This window comes from Phoxinus phoxinus (genome assembly GCF_949152265.1).
Source record: "Phoxinus phoxinus genome assembly, chromosome: 12".
Lineage (NCBI taxonomy): Eukaryota > Metazoa > Chordata > Actinopteri > Cypriniformes > Leuciscidae > Phoxinus > Phoxinus phoxinus.
The window spans coordinates 20,595,645-20,613,614 of NC_136887.1; the positions used below are offsets into that span (position 1 = coordinate 20,595,645).

At 38.1% G+C, this 17,970-nt stretch overlaps 2 protein-coding genes across 12 annotated transcripts in view; both read right to left on the reverse strand.

Annotated features, from left to right (window-relative positions):
* The window catches only part of afap1l1a (actin filament associated protein 1-like 1a), a 28,378-nt gene extending 20,575 nt beyond the window's left edge, over positions 1-7,803 (reverse strand). Inside the window, exon 1 of the mRNA XM_079630109.1 lies at positions 7,604-7,803. Within this exon, the coding sequence (XP_079486235.1) occupies positions 7,604-7,622 (19 nt within the window). The 5' untranslated portion in view covers positions 7,623-7,803. The remainder of the gene's footprint in view (positions 1-7,603) is intronic.
* Positions 7,804-9,277: 1,474 nt separating this feature from the next.
* ablim3 (actin binding LIM protein family, member 3) overlaps positions 9,278-17,970 on the reverse strand; it is a 59,660-nt gene continuing 50,967 nt past the window's right edge. For 5 of the 11 annotated variants that reach the window (XM_079631203.1, XM_079631210.1, XM_079631209.1 and 2 more), the window contains 8 exons: positions 16,453-16,590; positions 15,531-15,601; positions 14,427-14,580; positions 11,248-11,277; positions 10,652-10,707; positions 10,411-10,471; positions 9,688-10,322; positions 9,278-9,454 (listed from right to left, as the gene is read on the reverse strand). In XM_079631203.1, the coding sequence (XP_079487329.1) occupies positions 10,255-10,322; positions 10,411-10,471; positions 10,652-10,707; positions 11,248-11,277; positions 14,427-14,580; positions 15,531-15,601; positions 16,453-16,590 (578 nt within the window). In that variant the 3' untranslated portion in view covers positions 9,278-9,454; positions 9,688-10,254. The remainder of the gene's footprint in view (positions 9,455-9,687; positions 10,323-10,410; positions 10,472-10,651; positions 10,708-11,247; positions 11,278-14,426; positions 14,581-15,530; positions 15,602-16,452; positions 16,591-17,970) is intronic. The other 6 variants (XM_079631204.1, XM_079631212.1, XM_079631206.1 and 3 more) reach the window with 3 other exon arrangements.

Below are 17,970 nucleotides of genomic sequence, written 5' to 3' on the forward strand. Positions count from 1 at the left end.
ACATGTCAGACTGCTCAATCAAACAGATTCACATACTGTAGTTTACACTCTGGGAAATCAACCGGATGACTTACTTCTAGTTGTCTCTTTACATTACGCTTGACAGGAGGAAGCAAGTTAACATAAAAAACTGAAAATTGTATTTCGGTCATCATTTACTCGCCCTCATGTAATTCCAAACCAGCATGACTTTAGTTCTTCTGCAGAACACAAATGAAGAAAATATTTTGAAGAATGTTGGTATGTTTGGTGACTTATGTATAAAAAGAGATTCAAATCTTATTTCATGTTCCACAGAAGAAAAAAAAGTCAAACAGGTTTGGAATGATATGAGAGTGAGGAAATGATGACAGAATTTACATTTTTGAGTGAACTATCTCTTTAACTGTCCATATCTGAAACTATATCCACAATATATAAGTAAATAACAAATCCTGCCCACTTATCACTGCACCTTAAACCACAGACACACACACGCACGCACACACACACACGTAGCAGGTGAACATGTGGAACAGCTTAGCCTATAATTCGCTCTGAGATCTGACTCATATACTGTCTTAAAGCCTGTGCACATATTGTGTGGAAAAAGGGAAATTACATGTCACTCCTGCTGCTTTATGATAGATGAGAACATGCTTTAGGTTATCATAAAATGAAGCAGCGCGCACACACAGTCATAAAGCTGACATCCAATTGAAGGCAAATCGGCATCCTCTTACTCACAATCTCTTGTTTCCAAAGCTTTCAGCCTTCCCTTAATGTATTTTTCTAGCTAGAAACCTCAAAAATTAACTCTTCTGTTTTGTTTATAGACCAGCTGTCAAAATGCAATTATTGTATATCATATACAGAAACATTAACGCCAGACCCCCCTGGCCGGTTCACACTAAAGCACGTACATGGATAAATAGCTTCAAGAAAAACAATCTTGCACAATTCAGAGCCTTCAAAACACTCATTGAGGACACCAAGTAAAATAAATACAGAGAGGCAAAACACGAGAGCCCATCTTTAATGTTGCAGTGCTTTGTAGGGGGGCCGCTGTGGTTAATGACCCCTGCTCCAGTGATGGGGTTTGGCTGCTGCTTGAAGGAAGCAGGGGGGAGTTGGCCATTAGGCCGGGGCCTCCCTCAGGTCACAGTGCTTCTTCTATCTACACACAGCGGCAGAGTTATGGAGCCTGAAACTCCCACTCACCTGTTTAAGCATTAACTAGCTTTGAAAGCATGATTTTGGCTCGGTGGGGAGCAGGAAGCTTTTATGTTAACACTCCCCTTTGCAAACCCCTTTGCCTGGGGGTCCTCAGTGCCAGGCCTCTGTTTATGTATGTTTTGTACTGTGTAAGCATGAGAGGTACACATAACGCCATATTTCAAGGCCTACCTACAACCCTTGTTTTATTGTAGCAAAAGTGTTTGATATTAGGGATGTAAAAGTGAGGAAATTTTCCCACCGGTTAATCGACGTGTGACAACACCGGTTCCCTCTTTTCCACCTCGCTTTTAAATCGCTTTGCGCATTTTACTTGATTTACTCGAATTAGTAGCAATTTGCAGATGCCAATTTATGGAATGGTGGGTTCATTATTATTATTAATGAAAAACACAACATCTAGAAAAACACAAGTAACCCTTTGCAGGTTCCCTATAAGCATTGGGTTTAAATCCAAAATATTGCCTTTAAAACCAAATCTTCCACCATCGTCTTGTTAGTCAGCTCGCTTCACTCTCGTCACGTGATGAATAAAATCGGACTCCTGCTGCTGATCTGTGCTGCGAGTCCTGTGACTCTCGTTTGGCACACGCTGAATTTAATTTTATAGTCTATTATTTTATTGTTTAAATCTATTATAGATGTAGCAACGATACAATAAATGATGTAAAATGAATTACTTTAGATTACCCTATAATTTATAGGAATAGAGTTCAACAAAACTTTCCAAATTAATCCCTTTAAAACGGTGCTCTCTTCAGGAGTGAATGCAGTAGAGACTGATATCAAATCACTCACCACTATCTACTATCTGGTTTGAGAGTAAGCGGGGCCCGAAACAGGAGCAGATGAGGTGTCTGTAGGATCATGATGGAAAAGCGGAGCCAAGATAATAATCCTGAAGTTTCAGCATCTGTTTCCACATGAAGACCTATAGGAGCTCTTACATTGTCGCCAACAAAGTAGCAGCAACTCCTGAGGTTTGAAATCTGGTCACAATTGTGGTCAGAGTGTCTAATCTCTTTTTATTATGGTCTGTGCCTCAATTTAATATCAGCTAGAGAAAAGGTGCAGAGTGAAATCCCCCAACGGCCCATCTGAGGTCATCTGAGCCATGGAGACCTGGCACAAACAGTGAGTGGAAGCAGCATGTAAATGAGTTGGGCAGGTGGTGGAACTCTCACCAGTACAGTAAAGCACTCTGTCCCTAGAGACACAGGGTGAGCTGAAGGAGTCAGGAGTGGGGATAGGACGTGGAAATGAGAGCCGCTGACTTTAATACAGCCTGGCCGTGAAGGTCAGCACTCCAGAAGAAGCCCGGACACCAAACCCTCACCATATGGCACGAAGAGGGTGAGTCAGCCCATCTCCAATACAAAGAATGCCTTCAGTCCTGCCAGCCTAATTCATATTGCTTATCGCCCAAAAGCCCCCATGATTTCACTCTGCAGCTATGCCTTATTTCAGCCCTCTTTTCTTTTTTTTCCACAGTAAAAAGATGTAGTGTTTCGCTGACACTATTAAGACTGTGCAGGCCTCGGCACTATTGTGGCCACTGAAAGACTGGCTGCTTTGTTAGGAATCTTCATGGAGGAGATATTAATTGGAGTGTCTGTACGTGTACGCGTGTGTGTGTGTGTGTGTGTGTGTGAGGGGGGTCTGCACAAAATATCCGAGAAAAAGAGAAGACTTCCAAGAGTTAGGGCAAAACTCTGACCTCTCACCTCTCCCTATCTGTCAACAGGGAGACAGAGCTGAGAAGGTTGGGTGGGGCAACTGATACCATTGTCCTGCTACAAAACCTAGTGAGCTGCAGTGGCAGCCTTTTAATATGTAAATAATGTATCAGTTTCCACAAAAAATATTAATCCGCACAAACAACTATTAAATTCAATCATGTGGCAACTCCATGCGCTTTACATAAGGGGTGCTATTTGTGTAGGTTGTTGCCTATGTAGGGATAGACCGTTCATAAGTCACTTATGAAAAGACAATCGCAATGTAGGCATTAGACAGGAAGGCTCACTTAGTTTTGGAACAGCGCTCATTAGTACCAATGCAAATTCCTAAGCAAGCTAAAAGCAAATCCATTAAAAAAAAAACGATAGGGTACATTTACTGTAACACAGTCAGCAAGATTTAGCTTCAGATCCACAAGCTACAAATCAAGCTTTGAAGGTTGCTACTATGTTACTCTGCTTTGATTAACAGTCATTTTCTCTGAACCATGTAGATAAATCAAGCTTGTCACGCCAACACCACCTGCACCTGTATGAAGATGTGCGTGGTTAACAAATACAGTCTGTGCAGATAACTTAAAGTGCATGTCCACTTTCACAGTATATCGAGTACACGTACATTGCCAGATGAGACCATTGCATGTGGTGCGCAGAAAGTTTCCTAGCGCTGTCAAAAGGTGTCACTGTGGCAACCTCAGAACTTCACAAGTGAGCGCAACCTGCACTATGATTCACTGGGGACTTGTTAAAGACCTTAAATACGGACACAGAACTTGTTAAACGCTTCCTTTAGCGGGTGGAGAGTGGGTGTGCATTGTCTAGTCCATTTCAGTCCATTCCAGGGTTGAGATGTCATTGGCAAGAAGGCAGATGATGCTCAAGGAGATTGAATGGGTGGTCGGAGACGTAAAACGGTCAAAGCAAACAAAGATGTTTCCAAGCCAATTCAACTCCGTAATCACAAAAGCATGCAAGCTGTGCATTTCCCCTAGTCGACGGCTGACAGACGATCACATTATTGCGCTAAATCCTGCTTACCCATATCCATGTATTTACACAAAAGTGGAATTCCCGTAAGCTGGAGGGAACAGGTTGCTTTGTACCGACTTGCAACCGTGACATACAACAATCAAGGCCAGACCAGGCTTGCAGATTCTGCACGAACAAGAAAACACTGTTGCTATTCATTTAGCTGATCTCAAGAACTCGGTAGTGCAAATTCATGTTTCATTATAAGATTTACAAGACAAATGATCTTTGTTCTTGACACTCCTAAGCTCTTCCACATGCTCACAGTCTGAAGGAAACAATAATCATGATTCAGTGCAGCGTCTTACATGAAGAGACAATCCCACATACTCAACGAGTCAATGGGGAGAGGTAGAGTCCCCTTCACGCCTACCTGATTCTCTGGCTTAAAGCATCTTATTCTCTGTTTACGCACGTCTACTCTCAGAACCATCCCAAGTTTAATGATTCACATTAGAGCAAATGACTTAACCAGTTAAAAATGTCCCCAGTCTAAACTGAAAAGTCACAGAAACATCTTTTCAAACTCAAAACTTGACAATGAAAGTGGCCTAAAAGGAATAGTTCACCCTCAAGTCATTCCAGACCAGTATAACTTTCTTTATTCTGAGATATTTTGAAGAATGTTTTGACTGTTTTTGTTAATTGGAAGTCAGTAGGGACCAAAACAATATTGGATCCCCATTGACGAAAACAAGTCAATACAGATTTTAATCGACGGGAATAAATAAGAACAGAATTATAATTTTACTGGGGGGACAATCCATTTAAAACCAAATTAATATGTCCAAATGAACCTTATAACTGACTGAAACAACAACAACATGAAAATCTTCACATTCCCGCACACCGAGGAGACATTCAGCAACAACATGGGTTAAAAATAGTGACAGAAACAACATTCTAGCTCTGAAGGGGATGTCTGCTGGATGCACTTTTTTCCTTTCCCCAATCCCATGGGTTTGTGTAAACACTAACATTCTGATAGATCAGGAATCTGGCAGGGAATGAGGAAGAACTTTGCTGTATCTTGTAAAAAGTAACAGTAACCGATGACACTGCCTTCGCCTTCTGCAAACAGATGAGCCAGGTGGTTCTGAAACACACCTGTGGACACCTAACCTAACAGGGTGGCAAAAAGCAATACTGCCGATTTAGGTGATGGACACAATGTCTCAGGAGAAAGTGGACGAGAAGAAAGTTGCCATACGTTGTTTAAATGCAAACTGAGGTGCTCTGCTCTGTAATTACTAGCATGTGTTTACCTGGTAGTTGTCCCTGTTTTCAAGTGTGTAAAGTTGTGCGTTTTATACACACAATCCCAGATGGCTAAGGAATTGTGTCATGAGTTAAGAGAGTTTTTCCCTTTATGGGGAGGTGAATGTGCATGTTGAGAACGTAAATCAAAGACAGTGGCATGCTCAGATAAATGTGTTTGCTCTTAGCGTCACATTCAGTAGTGTTAATTCTTATACTTTAAAAAAAAATAACTAATGATCTTTCGCAATTGTGTTTTACCTTTTTTGGATTCATTAACTTTGGGTTTAGACAAGGCTGTGATTTGAACATGAGACCAACTAATCTTTCCTTTTATCTTTGATATGTTGTGTAAACTCAATCTTGACTGGGGTTTAACTTTGCTGGGAGCAGCATTAGGGGGTGGAACTGTACAAAAACATGTACATCAATCTGTGTCTCCGGACCACTGCCTGACCAGACACAGCCGGATTGTTCTGAGAGAGCCAGCAGGATTTATTTTATTTTTTGTTTATACGTTTATTTGTATAGGGACAGTACAAAAAACATGATCCCAGTCAAAGCTGGAAAATATGTATTGCACATAGAGAGTATAGCGAAAGCTAATTTGCATCTCAGGTCCCTAGAAAGGCTTTTCTAGACAAAACAAAAACTAAAAAATAAATTTAAAATTTGTTACATTACATTACACTTTTACATACAAAAATTATTACACTTAAAAATGCGTGCAATTCTGGTTTATTTTAAACCACCGCTTTACCTTCAATGTAAAAGACTTCATCTCATCTCATTGTGTCGAATTATATATAGGCCTATATATATATATATATAAGCCACACCACAAGCAAAAAGCAGTGCTCTTATTCTTGCACCATGCCAAAACAGCAACTTTAAAACAGTAGGACTTTCAGGAGATCAAGAGAAGTACTACCGCCTCACCATAGGGGTCCTGTTTGAACACAGCTCCTTATAAAGAGACTTCACTTATTATAAACAAAGAAGCACAAGAGTAAAGATCTGAGAGCTCTGGTCCAAGAGGAATTGAAAACCAAACCTTGCTACAAGTCTCTGAATCACTATGCCACCCACTGAAGGCTTATGTTCCAGGCGTATAGTTTCTCCTGAACTTTTGAAGTTGAGGGTCTGTATGATATAGATCAACATTAAATTGAAAACAGTGGATTCTTGTGGAACATAAATGATGAGAAACATTGCACGAGAGATACAGCAGCTGCTCAAAGCCAGAGTTTGATGGTGTAGGCCAGGGATTTTCAATCTTAGATGTCATGGACCCCCAAATATTATTATCTTGGTGCGATTCAAAAAAATAAAAATCTACTCACTACAGCCTAATTACTGTGCTGTAGGCTACTGTGGATGTATTAGCCTATTTATTTAATTTATTTATTTTAATCAATGTTTTATTTTATTCAATTTATTAAAATTTTGACACTGTTTTTCTTTAGACTTTTTCAAGGACCCCCACTCCCTTTCGGCCCCCTGGACCCCAGTTTGAAAATCCCTGATGTAAGCTACAGCAGATCTCTCTAAGTAAAATATAAGGCACTGCAGGGGTGCTAATGGGAATAGTGACATGAATTTAACGAATCGTTTATTTTATACAATTTGTTTCAACGAATCCTACAATCAACGAAACAGATTCACTCATTCCTTTATATATCATCACGTGTCATTACATATTCCATATCACATCATAATATTTGCTGCTTATTAAATTAAAAACATATTCAACCCAACTCTAAAAATATCATACATCCAATATGCAAGTAATTTTTTTCTTTCGACTCGTTTTCGACTAGTCTCACTTATTTTTCGAACGATAAGTAGGCTAGAGTTCTCGGTTCACTAAAATTACTTTTATTTTTAGATCCCCGACTATCATGAATTGTACATATCCGAACGAATGAAGGGAAGCATAAATAGCCTATAAGTAAGTGAGTGAACTACTACCGAGTCGACAACTGCTCTGAGTGATTCAGTTCGATTAATGAACCAATCGCCCAGTGCAATTTAGTGAACGGGTTCAACTGATTCATAAAAAAGATCCGATTCAAAAATAACGATTCGTTCACGAGTCAAACATCGCTAACATGGAAACAGGGACGCGGTTTATGTTGTGCTGTTCACCTTCAATAACAAATGTTAAACAATGTTAAATGTTATTTGCGCTCTCAAAACATTGATAAAGTGTATGTGCAACAACAGGGGCAGTCGCGTCCATGCATGAGATGACCAAGTAGAAGTAAACCATCTAAAACAGTTTAAACTTTAAACTATCTAGCGTCAATGGTTTGGGTTTAGGTAAACAAACTATTTATTTTTTTAACAGTCATTTTACTCACGTTTGCTGTTTATTTCCATATCAGAAGAATCGAACAGAACCCCTTCACGTGTTGGAAACGCACATTTCTGCCCGTGCACCCATCGATGTTATGAAGGCTCACACACACACACACACTTACTGCATTGAAAGATACTCAATGAAGTTACAGATACCGACTTCCCTCCATTATCCTACTGGGTCCTAGTGCTGCCTCAGACCGGGTTTGATGACAGACTGCCCACTTTACTACTGATTCCAGTGCCACCCATCACAAAATACAGCAGTTTTACACAAGAAAACAAACTTTTATTGCAATATAAGATGTACATAGTCTGTTGAAACTGACAGATAAATAAAGTTAGCCAGGTAGCAGTAATGATTAAAAAAGAGAATCAAAAATATGGTTATACTCTAGCTCTCTTCCTTTGAAATTAATAGAACACTTCATAACAATCTATTGGGCAAACAGGCTGTAAACACTACACACAAAGGCAGAAAACATGATGGTTTCACCTGCTTGTCAGTGAGGTACAAAAGTACTGTCAGTATCCATTGGCATTAAAGACCCCATGGTTACGTTAGGTCCTAATCAAGGTTACAGTTTGTTATGCGTCACTTGCTTCAATGGTGCGGTAATGTGTATTTCCATCAAACAATACATGAGTGTGAACATGTTATCCCTGTCATTGGCCATACAATCCATGTTTTAGTCCCCCTGCATTCATTTTTATTACCAAATCAGGGGACGTATTTGCCCTGGTATGATTCAAAAATATAATAAACCCACTTAAGGTATCACAGCATTTCCTGATCCATCCTAACAGGAGTAATGGAAGTAAACTGCCCTAACCTAAACAACAGATTTTTTTTAAGAGCAAAACATCTGAAAAAAGAAGAGAAAAACATTGCACCAAAATTCTTTCCTACTATGTTTTGTCTTTATCATCTGTATCAAACACAAGCCATATTTATATCTACCATCACAATATACAATGTATGTTTCATCATATTCGTCAAATAATCCTAAAGTCTTCTTGTGAGAGAGGTGTACATTCAGTATTCGTTACCCCTTGGAAATGACCTGAACAAAGTACAGCACCAAAGTAGTGCTCAATTTCATCTGCTAACTTCACAAATAACAGTCAGACTTTGGTATTCATTGTCAAGCAACTCATCGCTTATTTCAGCCCACTTAAGCTTATGTAGTATAACAGTGAAATAAAATAACTGAAAAATATTATTTTATAACCTTTAAAATTAAATAGTACTTAATGGATGATGTCAGATGAATCATACACTTTCATTATAGTTGTATTAATCATATTTACATTCTGTTCACTCGCTTTGCTGGTGCATAAATTAATAGAGAACATAAGGCAAAATTCTAATTCCTAATAATTCCTGATTCCTCATTGTTGTCATTCAGAAATAAAATACCACTTTACACTCAAGTAAAAACCAAAATGTTCCCACCATTCTGTTTATTTTTTTCTTTTCTTTCTTTGTCAGGTATTCTAGTCTGTCTGATCATTTTTATGCCTCTGTCACAAAGGACAGTTGCACAATTTGTACTGTAGGTACAGTCCAGGCATGACTGTACGTCTGAGACACAGGATGTGTTTGTTTAGTTAGACTGGAACAGGTATTCAGGTCTCTGTGTGTGTGTGTGTGTGTGTGTGTGTGTGTGTGTGTGTGTGTGTGTGTGTGTGTGTGTGTGTGTGTGTGTGTGTGTGTGTGTGTGTGTGGGACAAGAACGCTAGAACAGCCGGGCTTGTTTCTTCATCTCGTTCCTCTTCCACAGTGCCAGGCGGTCAAACTCTACCATCGTCATCCCAAACACTTGATAGAACTCCTCAGGGGAAAGATGCCGCTAAAATGAAAAGGAAACTTATCACTCAATATGTATCTAGTCGTCCATGTATTCAATTTGTGTAAGCAATCATTAAATATTGTTAAACGTTTACACACACCCTTAATTTCTCACTGAAACCAAACTTTTGAACATTAGTGTATTCATAAAATATGTATATTTAAAATGTAATATAATATAAATATATTCTAATTATTATATATTGTTATTACAAACAAAACGTTTTAGTGTACCTCCAATCTGGCCCGGTCCACATCCTTTGGCACCCTGTTACGCCCCCTAGTGGTCACAATAAGCGCTTCGTATGGGTAAACCTGTAGCGAAAGTTAGCGATGCATTTGTATAATAAACTTTAAAATACAGCATGAACATTTAAACTCATATGTATTTATATACAAATAAACATCCTAATTTTCTAAGATAATCTATAGATTTCATAATGGAAAGCTAACTAAGCATTGTTCTCGGTGCAGACTGCATTGGTGGACCTCCTTTTCCTCTCGCTTACAACAGTGAGAGGAAACCACAGAGCCTCTGGCACAGTAGCTGAAACTGAGACAGGAAGCGGCACCAAGCAGAACAATACAGTTCCTGACCAACCAAGAGCAAAGGGGTCAGACAAACCCCTGCCCTCTCCATGGCCCCTGCAGTCTCCAAGTCACTAAGAGCCATCTGGGGAATTATGCAGTGGCCTTATGACCTGGAAGCACTAATTTCTCCATCCTCCAGTTTCCACATACTTTGACCCATGAGGGTTCATTAGACCAACTTTCCTCTGGAGTTGACAGTGGGCTAATGTTTCAGAGATGCCTTTTAGTGTCTCTCCGGGCCCTCTGGTAATGGTAAACCATTATTCTTACCTTGTATTCTGTTGAAAAAAAAAAAAAAAAAACTTTTAAAGTCAGAACTAATTTCTATAAAAAGATCATCATTAAAAAAAAGCTCAATTTATTTACCTCTGATTCCCCAGTCGACTTCACTGCCACTGTCATACTGATAGTAGTCTGCACTTTGTGGCTGGAAAACAAACAAACAAATAGTGGATTTAATTGTCATCTCTCCAACCCAACTGCTTTTTGCTGCTCTGTCCATTCAGTTACTGGACATTAATATAAATATAATGTTAAAAAATAAACAAGCAAGGAACAAAAGATTCAAGTAAAGGCATTTGTTATAGTTACAAAAATGGTAACTTACCCTTTGCAATCCATTCCTGCCATATCCTGGCAAAGAGGCTGACTTGGCTATGTAGTCTTCAAATAATAATAAATAAAAATAAATGAATAAATGTGAATGTGTAAAACAACCTCAGCATAGGAGATTAAAGTCTGTTACATTTTGACTGCCTTGTCCAATAGTACACAGTAGAGGGCGCTAGTAACCAGGCTAAAATCTGTGTTGCAAATATTTATCTATTTATTTATTTTATTTATTTTTATTATTTTAGACACTTTTATACCAAGCAAATGAACTACAGAATTATATTCCTCCTGGGGTTAAAAGCCTTGCCAGAAAATGATGAGAATTATAAATCTTGCATTTATTATAAAAGATATGAGCACCCAGCGTTTTGACTCTAGGACCTTTAGGTTCCATAATCTTGTGTACGGTATATAATAAAACTAAACAACTCAACTTTGAATGATCTCATCCAATACTAATACTGACTTTGTTAAATCCAAAAGCAGGCCATGTTTTAATAAAAAATAAATAATAATATATATATATATTTTTTATTTTTTTTTTATTTTTTTTTGAATAGTGGATACTGAAAGACCTCAAGAGTTACTCACCATTCTCCGCTGCAAAGTTTGTTCTAGGAGCTGATGAAAAGAAGAGAAAAAAACATACTATAATCTCTTTAGTATTTTGATAATCAATTCTCTAATTTGGGTAAAATAAAGCCATACAGAAATACAATACAATAGCAGTACACCGACATGTACATTATAGTGTTGAATGAGCTAAATATGCAGTTATTGGTATATTTTGTGTTGTGTTTAGACTGAAACTGAGGTCAGACTTCTGTCTCTGAGTCTCTTGAGATTTGGGAACACTGAAAGAACCATTGGAAAAGTATCAAAACTGTCAACAAATAGAGCGGAGAGCAAGCTGCTCACCAGCCACACAGAAACACGGCACATCAAAGTGTTCAATGAGCCTGAAGAATGTTGATGAAAGGAAAAAAGCCATGGCAGTGAAAAGAAAAGGTAAAAAGAGAGAAAATGAGACAGCAGGGGAAACCAGAGGAAATGATGATGAAAAATGTGTACCCTTCTCTCGCTAAGAAACCGGACAATAAAAAAAAATCAAAAAGCAGGAGGCTGAAATATAGCAACTGAAGGAAAAATACACTGTCTTCAAATTACTGATGAAGGGATGTACATTACTAAAGTTTGGGTTTGGTACGCTTTTTTTATCCAGAGTGACTAACATCGCATTCAAGCTTTCCATATTATCAGTTCATGCATGATACACAAACAAATTATGATAAACATCCACAGTCTTTCAACTTTCTGTCCGTGTTTTATTTATCTCTGCAAAGTCTTACACACAATCTGTCTTGTGAGGGAGTGTTTTATCATCAGATTCAGCAGCATTATGTGTTTGTCTTAACCTTCCATGACGTCACTATCCGTAATCCAGTCTATTATCCCAGATGTATAAATTGGATCTACAATGTCACCCCCAAACTTCCCCTTGATTTATTTCATGTTCTGTACACAGTAAATACCACCCATTTCTATTCATGAATAAAAGACATGGAAGACCAGCACGGGCTGCACCAGGCATTGTGAAGAGTAGCGATGGATATGGGGGAGGGCAAAGCAGGAATAGCAGAGCCAGATCCATGTATGGAAAGAGGAGGAAAACAGGGAACTAAAGAGAGGGAGGGGATGAAGGGAAAATTCCAGATGCTTTGTGCACTTCCCCATGAGATACACAGAAATAGAATTAAGGAGAGCTGCCTGCTCACATGCACATCAGGAGGGATGGAGAAAGAGGAATAGGAAAGATAGAAAAGAGCAGGAGTGAAAGGTTGGTTGCAATGCAAAGAAAAATTATTAAGCAAAGATGGATGGAGTTACCAACCCCATTTATCAAATAAACATGGAGAATATTTCCCTATGATGCAATGAAAATGTATATATTATTTACTTACTGTACATACAAGTAAATATTGTGTAAAATCATGTTTGTAAATAATGTCAATTAAATTTTAGCTAGAGATGCCCTGACATTAATATTTTGTCTAAATAAATTCACAATAAAATGCAAAAAAGTTAAATGCCACACGAGAATTTAGGAAATTAATTGAATATTCATTCTGACATTTGCAACAGATTACATTTAAGAATGTTATTAAATTATTGTTGTTCATTAGGATGAACTTTAAGCAGTATTAGATAAATGGAAAATATTATATACTAAATGTAAAAATAAGCATAATCAGCATATCAAATCAAATGAAAATGTATTAATAAGCACAATAAAAACAACAGTAGTTGACCACTGTACTGTATAAAACCTTGCTAAAAAGACAGAATTAAATATAAACAGTTTTGACCGCAATGCAATAAGAAGGAGGAGAGTATCAATTATTTGCATGTGCAAATAAACATCCAATATATGTTGATTTAAATTCAATATTGACTATTACCAATACATTTAAAATCTCTCATATTGGGCAATAACCAATGATAACAATATATTGCATCCCTAGTTTCAGCAACTTTGTGTACAGTATATCTCATTTGCAATTACTATATACTGTATATTAGGGCTGACCATAGATTAAATTTTTTAAAGCACTCTTATCCTGAAATAAAGCATATACCATTTATCTTATTTAACACGTTATCTTATTTCCGCGAGTTCCTTTGCCCATATAATCTTTAAGCTAATAAGGTTAAGCGTATTTGGCTTGCTGTCCACAGTGGAGGGGCTCGAGGAAGCAGCTTCATTCTGGAGCTAGATATACCCCCCAGTGGGACTACTAATGCTTGGATGATGAGTATGGTAGCAAGATGCCTAAATTATGTTGGTGGAGTTGGGGAGGTGGAGGGATGCCAAAACAGCTGATGCCAGAGCAACGTGAGAGATCTGCGTTCTCTTTACATTAGCTTTGTTTTGGACTGAATGTTTGAATGAATTTGCTTACTGGATGATTGGACTGAAAACTTTCCTGGAGTTTAGTGGCTTAAAATCTGAACTTGTTCAATCTGATTGCAGACAGAAGCGAAATGCAATGGTTAAATAGTTTGAATAGACATTTCTGCCTAATGTGATAAACTCCAGACGCAATTTCACACGCTTCAGTAATTTATTTGCGCTAAATTATATTAACGCGTAAAGGATTTTAAATGAATCGCATAACATTGACAGCCCTAAAACGGTGTCAGGTATAGAAAGGTCACAGTGAGACTATAAGAAAGAACAAGAACAGGTGCATGACACTGCATCGGCAGTAGTGTTGTAATAGTTTTTTTTTTTTTGCTGTGTCTGCAACTATTCCTGAAAACCCTCAGACTTCCCCCTCCCAGCATCACAGTCCTGTATCAGCATACGCTGGCTGTCACTGTTGACTCAAGCCTGGCATCACTGTAAAGCGTTCCAGAGCTCCACTGCTTTAATTAGATGGCTCAGTGCCACGACTTCATTGACCACTATGCTAAATAATGACAGCCATACTGAAGGCAAGCAAAGCAACTCCCATACTGCATACAGTCAAAAGCACACCGCACCTGTTGCTGTCATGCATTTTCCCCAGAGCAAGAATGTGGGAAGGGAAAAGGTTATCTTAAACATACACAAACGGTAGGTTTGGCTTTGAAGGATCAAATATAGTGACCAATATGATGATATGCCACACTCAAGCTACGCTCTGTTTCTGATGACACTACGGCAACCCCCTCCGAACACGCATCTCTATAATCTGCGGTTTGTACAGCAGCTCTAGTGGAGCACTTACAGCCGTTAACTGTGTTGTTGTGGCCCATGCTGTGCAACATCTCCCTGCTCCCACTGCGGGAGTTCCGTGCGCTGCCCCAGGGGTCGTTGTCATAGGAACCGGAGCGGGCTTTCATCTCCTCCTTCAGGATCATCCTTCCGATACCACCCTGAATCTGAGACACACACACACATAGAGAGAGAGAGAGAGAGAGAGAGAGAGAAAGAGGAAGACAGAAACAAAAGAAATAATGAGTGAGCATCCTGTGATAGTAAGAGATCAGATGCGTATTGGCTGCATTTCAAAAAAGGTTAAAGGTGCAGTGAGCGATTTCTGAGAAACACTGTTGATATTTGAACTCGACACCCAAACAAGCACACCCCTCCCTTCATTGCTCCGCCCCTAGAATAACAAGCACGCTATGCAACACAGGCAACCACTATCAGCTGGTATGGATGAATCAGCTGGGATTCAGCAAACAACAGCATACTTTGGTTCTGTGAAAAGAACAAACAATGTTACTCATGTATCAAACAGAAACAAAGCAACCACCGTTTTCAGGCCTTGCCTGATCGTAACGCTTCTTCTTCCAATTATATTCCTCTGACCTTTTCCTCTGAAGTAATATCCCAGCCATCTCTGTTTCTACAGTCTTTCTACAAATGTCCCGCTTGCTCACTCTCTCTCCTCCCCTATCATGAGCGTAATCACCCCTATTGCTGATTGGCTACAAAAGTGTTTTGGTCATTTTTTTTTCCTATTTACACAGCTAGGATAGTGTACATAAACAATATTTTTTTGAGCACACACACACACACACACACACACACACACACACACACACACACACACACACACACACACACACACACACACACACACACACACACACACACACACACACACACATATGTACAGATATGTAGTGAAAATATTCACAAATTGTTTTAGGTGTTCATTTAAATGTTCAACAGCGATGCTCAGAAATCGCTTACTGCACCTTTAAATGAAGGCTTATTGCTGATAATCAAAAATAGGTTTATCTAAATAAGAGCTGAAGCTTTAATTACGAGTGCAGAGAATAATACTGTGAAAATAAAGAGACAGAGTGCTTTTGTGGCTTACTCTTTGAAGGCCGTGACTCCAGCCATCCTCTTCTCCACCTGATGAGTACCTTCTACGAGGAGCACGCAAAGCTGAGCAGGATAAAGATGGAGAAAGTGAGAGTGAGAAAGAGAAAATTAAGATGGAGCATTAAACAGAATAGATTAAGCATCTAAAGGGAGTCACACAGCATATTATTGCCTGATAGCAAAAATATGCTATAAAATATATATGCAATCTTTCATAAAATTTTAACTTTGCATCCTTCTAATCTGCAAGTAATTTTTTTGGCTCAAATTTAGTATTTATTAATGTGGTTCAAGCATTTCTTTGTATAAAACAACTGTAATAAAAAAATATTTGGTTGTATTTTTTATATGTTCTTCACAAAGTCTAGTTTCATAAACTGTGCAATTAATAATGCATTATTCAGTAAAAAAAAAAAAAGGGGTAAAAAAGGATTTCAAAAGAAAGATAGGTCCCACTTTATATTAAGTGTCTTAAACTACTATGTACTAAAATTAAAAAAATTAATACATGTTTTACATTGTACTTATATTTAAAAAAATACCTGCGTTATTACAGCTGTAATTGCACATTTGAGCCTTCCTTTACCCCTTAACCTTAAACCACCAAACCTGTCCTAATCTTCCCCGTATCCCACCTCATTAGCAGCACAAGTGTTTTGCAAAACAATATGAACACAAAAAGTACTATTTATTTTATGTAAGTACATAGTAGTTAAGGACACCTAATATAGTGAGACTGAAAGATATTTAACATTCATTCTCTTCAATGTGTTTATGGCTATCAGGGACTATAGGATCTTTACTGACATCCCTGTATGTGGAAACATTTAGCATGATTGTGGCTGCCGATAGGAAAGCGCTGTGATGCCAGTGAACTGAACGCATAGGACATTATGAATATATTTGTCACCTACATTTAGGAGAGCTGGTGTAATGGTAGTAATCAGACTCTGAGTGCTGGTAGTGTTCAGGCGAGTAGGCTGATGAGAACTTGGAGGATTGGAGAATGTCTTCACTGGTCTTGCTCTTAGTTGCTGGATTGCATTGATTGTCTGTGGGGAGAGTATGTCAGGATCACAAGTTTGGAAAAGCCTGTGATATAACGGCACATAGCAGTGCAATCAGGCCCCCTTTAAACCTAACATTAGTATGCGTTTTCAGTGATCACACAATCCACATAAAGAAAAACCAGGAGTAAGAGCATCTGATCACTTGATTTAAAGATCAATATTTAATTAATCACTGAACTGGATTTGGAATCTCATGAAATGCATATTTTCATGTGGCAATTTAAACCTTTTTTTTAGTTAAACCTATTTTCTTTACTTCTAATCCATCCTTTACTAGTGAAATATTTCTAATAGGCAAACACAGTAGACCAGATACCTTATTTTCCGTCCAAAAATATCTAAATAAATACTATATTGCGTGTCATTGTTTGTCAAAAAAACATAATATTGCATTTTGAATTATCCCTCAATGTTCTAAAAATTCAGGAAGATTTTCCATTTTGTGTAGGGTATTAAATTATAGTATATTTGATCTATGTTTAATCACAGTACAGATTTAATTGAGTCGAACGCAATTCACCTAAAAATATCTAGATATATGAAACATGTTAATGCTAGGTGTTAAGGGGGGCTCAGAAAGAAAGAAAGAAAGAAAGACAGAAAGAAAGAAAGAAAGAAAGAAAGAAAGAAAGAAAGAAAGAAAGAAAGAAAGAAAGAAAGAAAGAAAGAAAGAAAGAAAGAAAGAAAGAAAGAAAGAAAGCTACAACGTTCACATATAACAGCTCTGAATGAAACACAATCCACGACACTCAATGTAAAGCATCTGCATTCAGATAAATGAGATGTTGAATAAGCACACAACAAACACTCTAAAACTACTCATGTGAGTCTTGTATTATCAAAATCTACACATATATTGATATATTGCCTTATAGATCTAAAGCAAAACCAGTCAGAAACTGCACTGAATTCCCATCCATATAAAACACACACAAGAAGATTCAACACAATACAGAAGCACAGTCCTCTCACAATATGAACAATCCTGAACGGAAAAGGAAAGCAACTAGAGATCGAACAAACACATAACCAAAAACGCAGTCAGACAGATGTGCACAGGGAGAGAATACTTACAGAGTGGATGGTGAACGAGGAAAGTAGAGGTGGAGGGAATCGTATTTAAGGTGGTAAAGGAAAGAAAAAGAAAAAAACAAGGGGGAAAAAAAGAATAAGGGAGGAAATATTTGCATCCCATAGTCTTCAGTGAGATTTTAAGTTTGATACCCATATGGCAGAGACGCGAATGATCTGCATGACAACTGTAAGCCTCTCTTCTGCACAAACACAGACATCTACAACAATAACACACTTACAGATGCAGATCCGCCATATGGGTAGCAAATTAGTCCCTGTAAAGTGTTC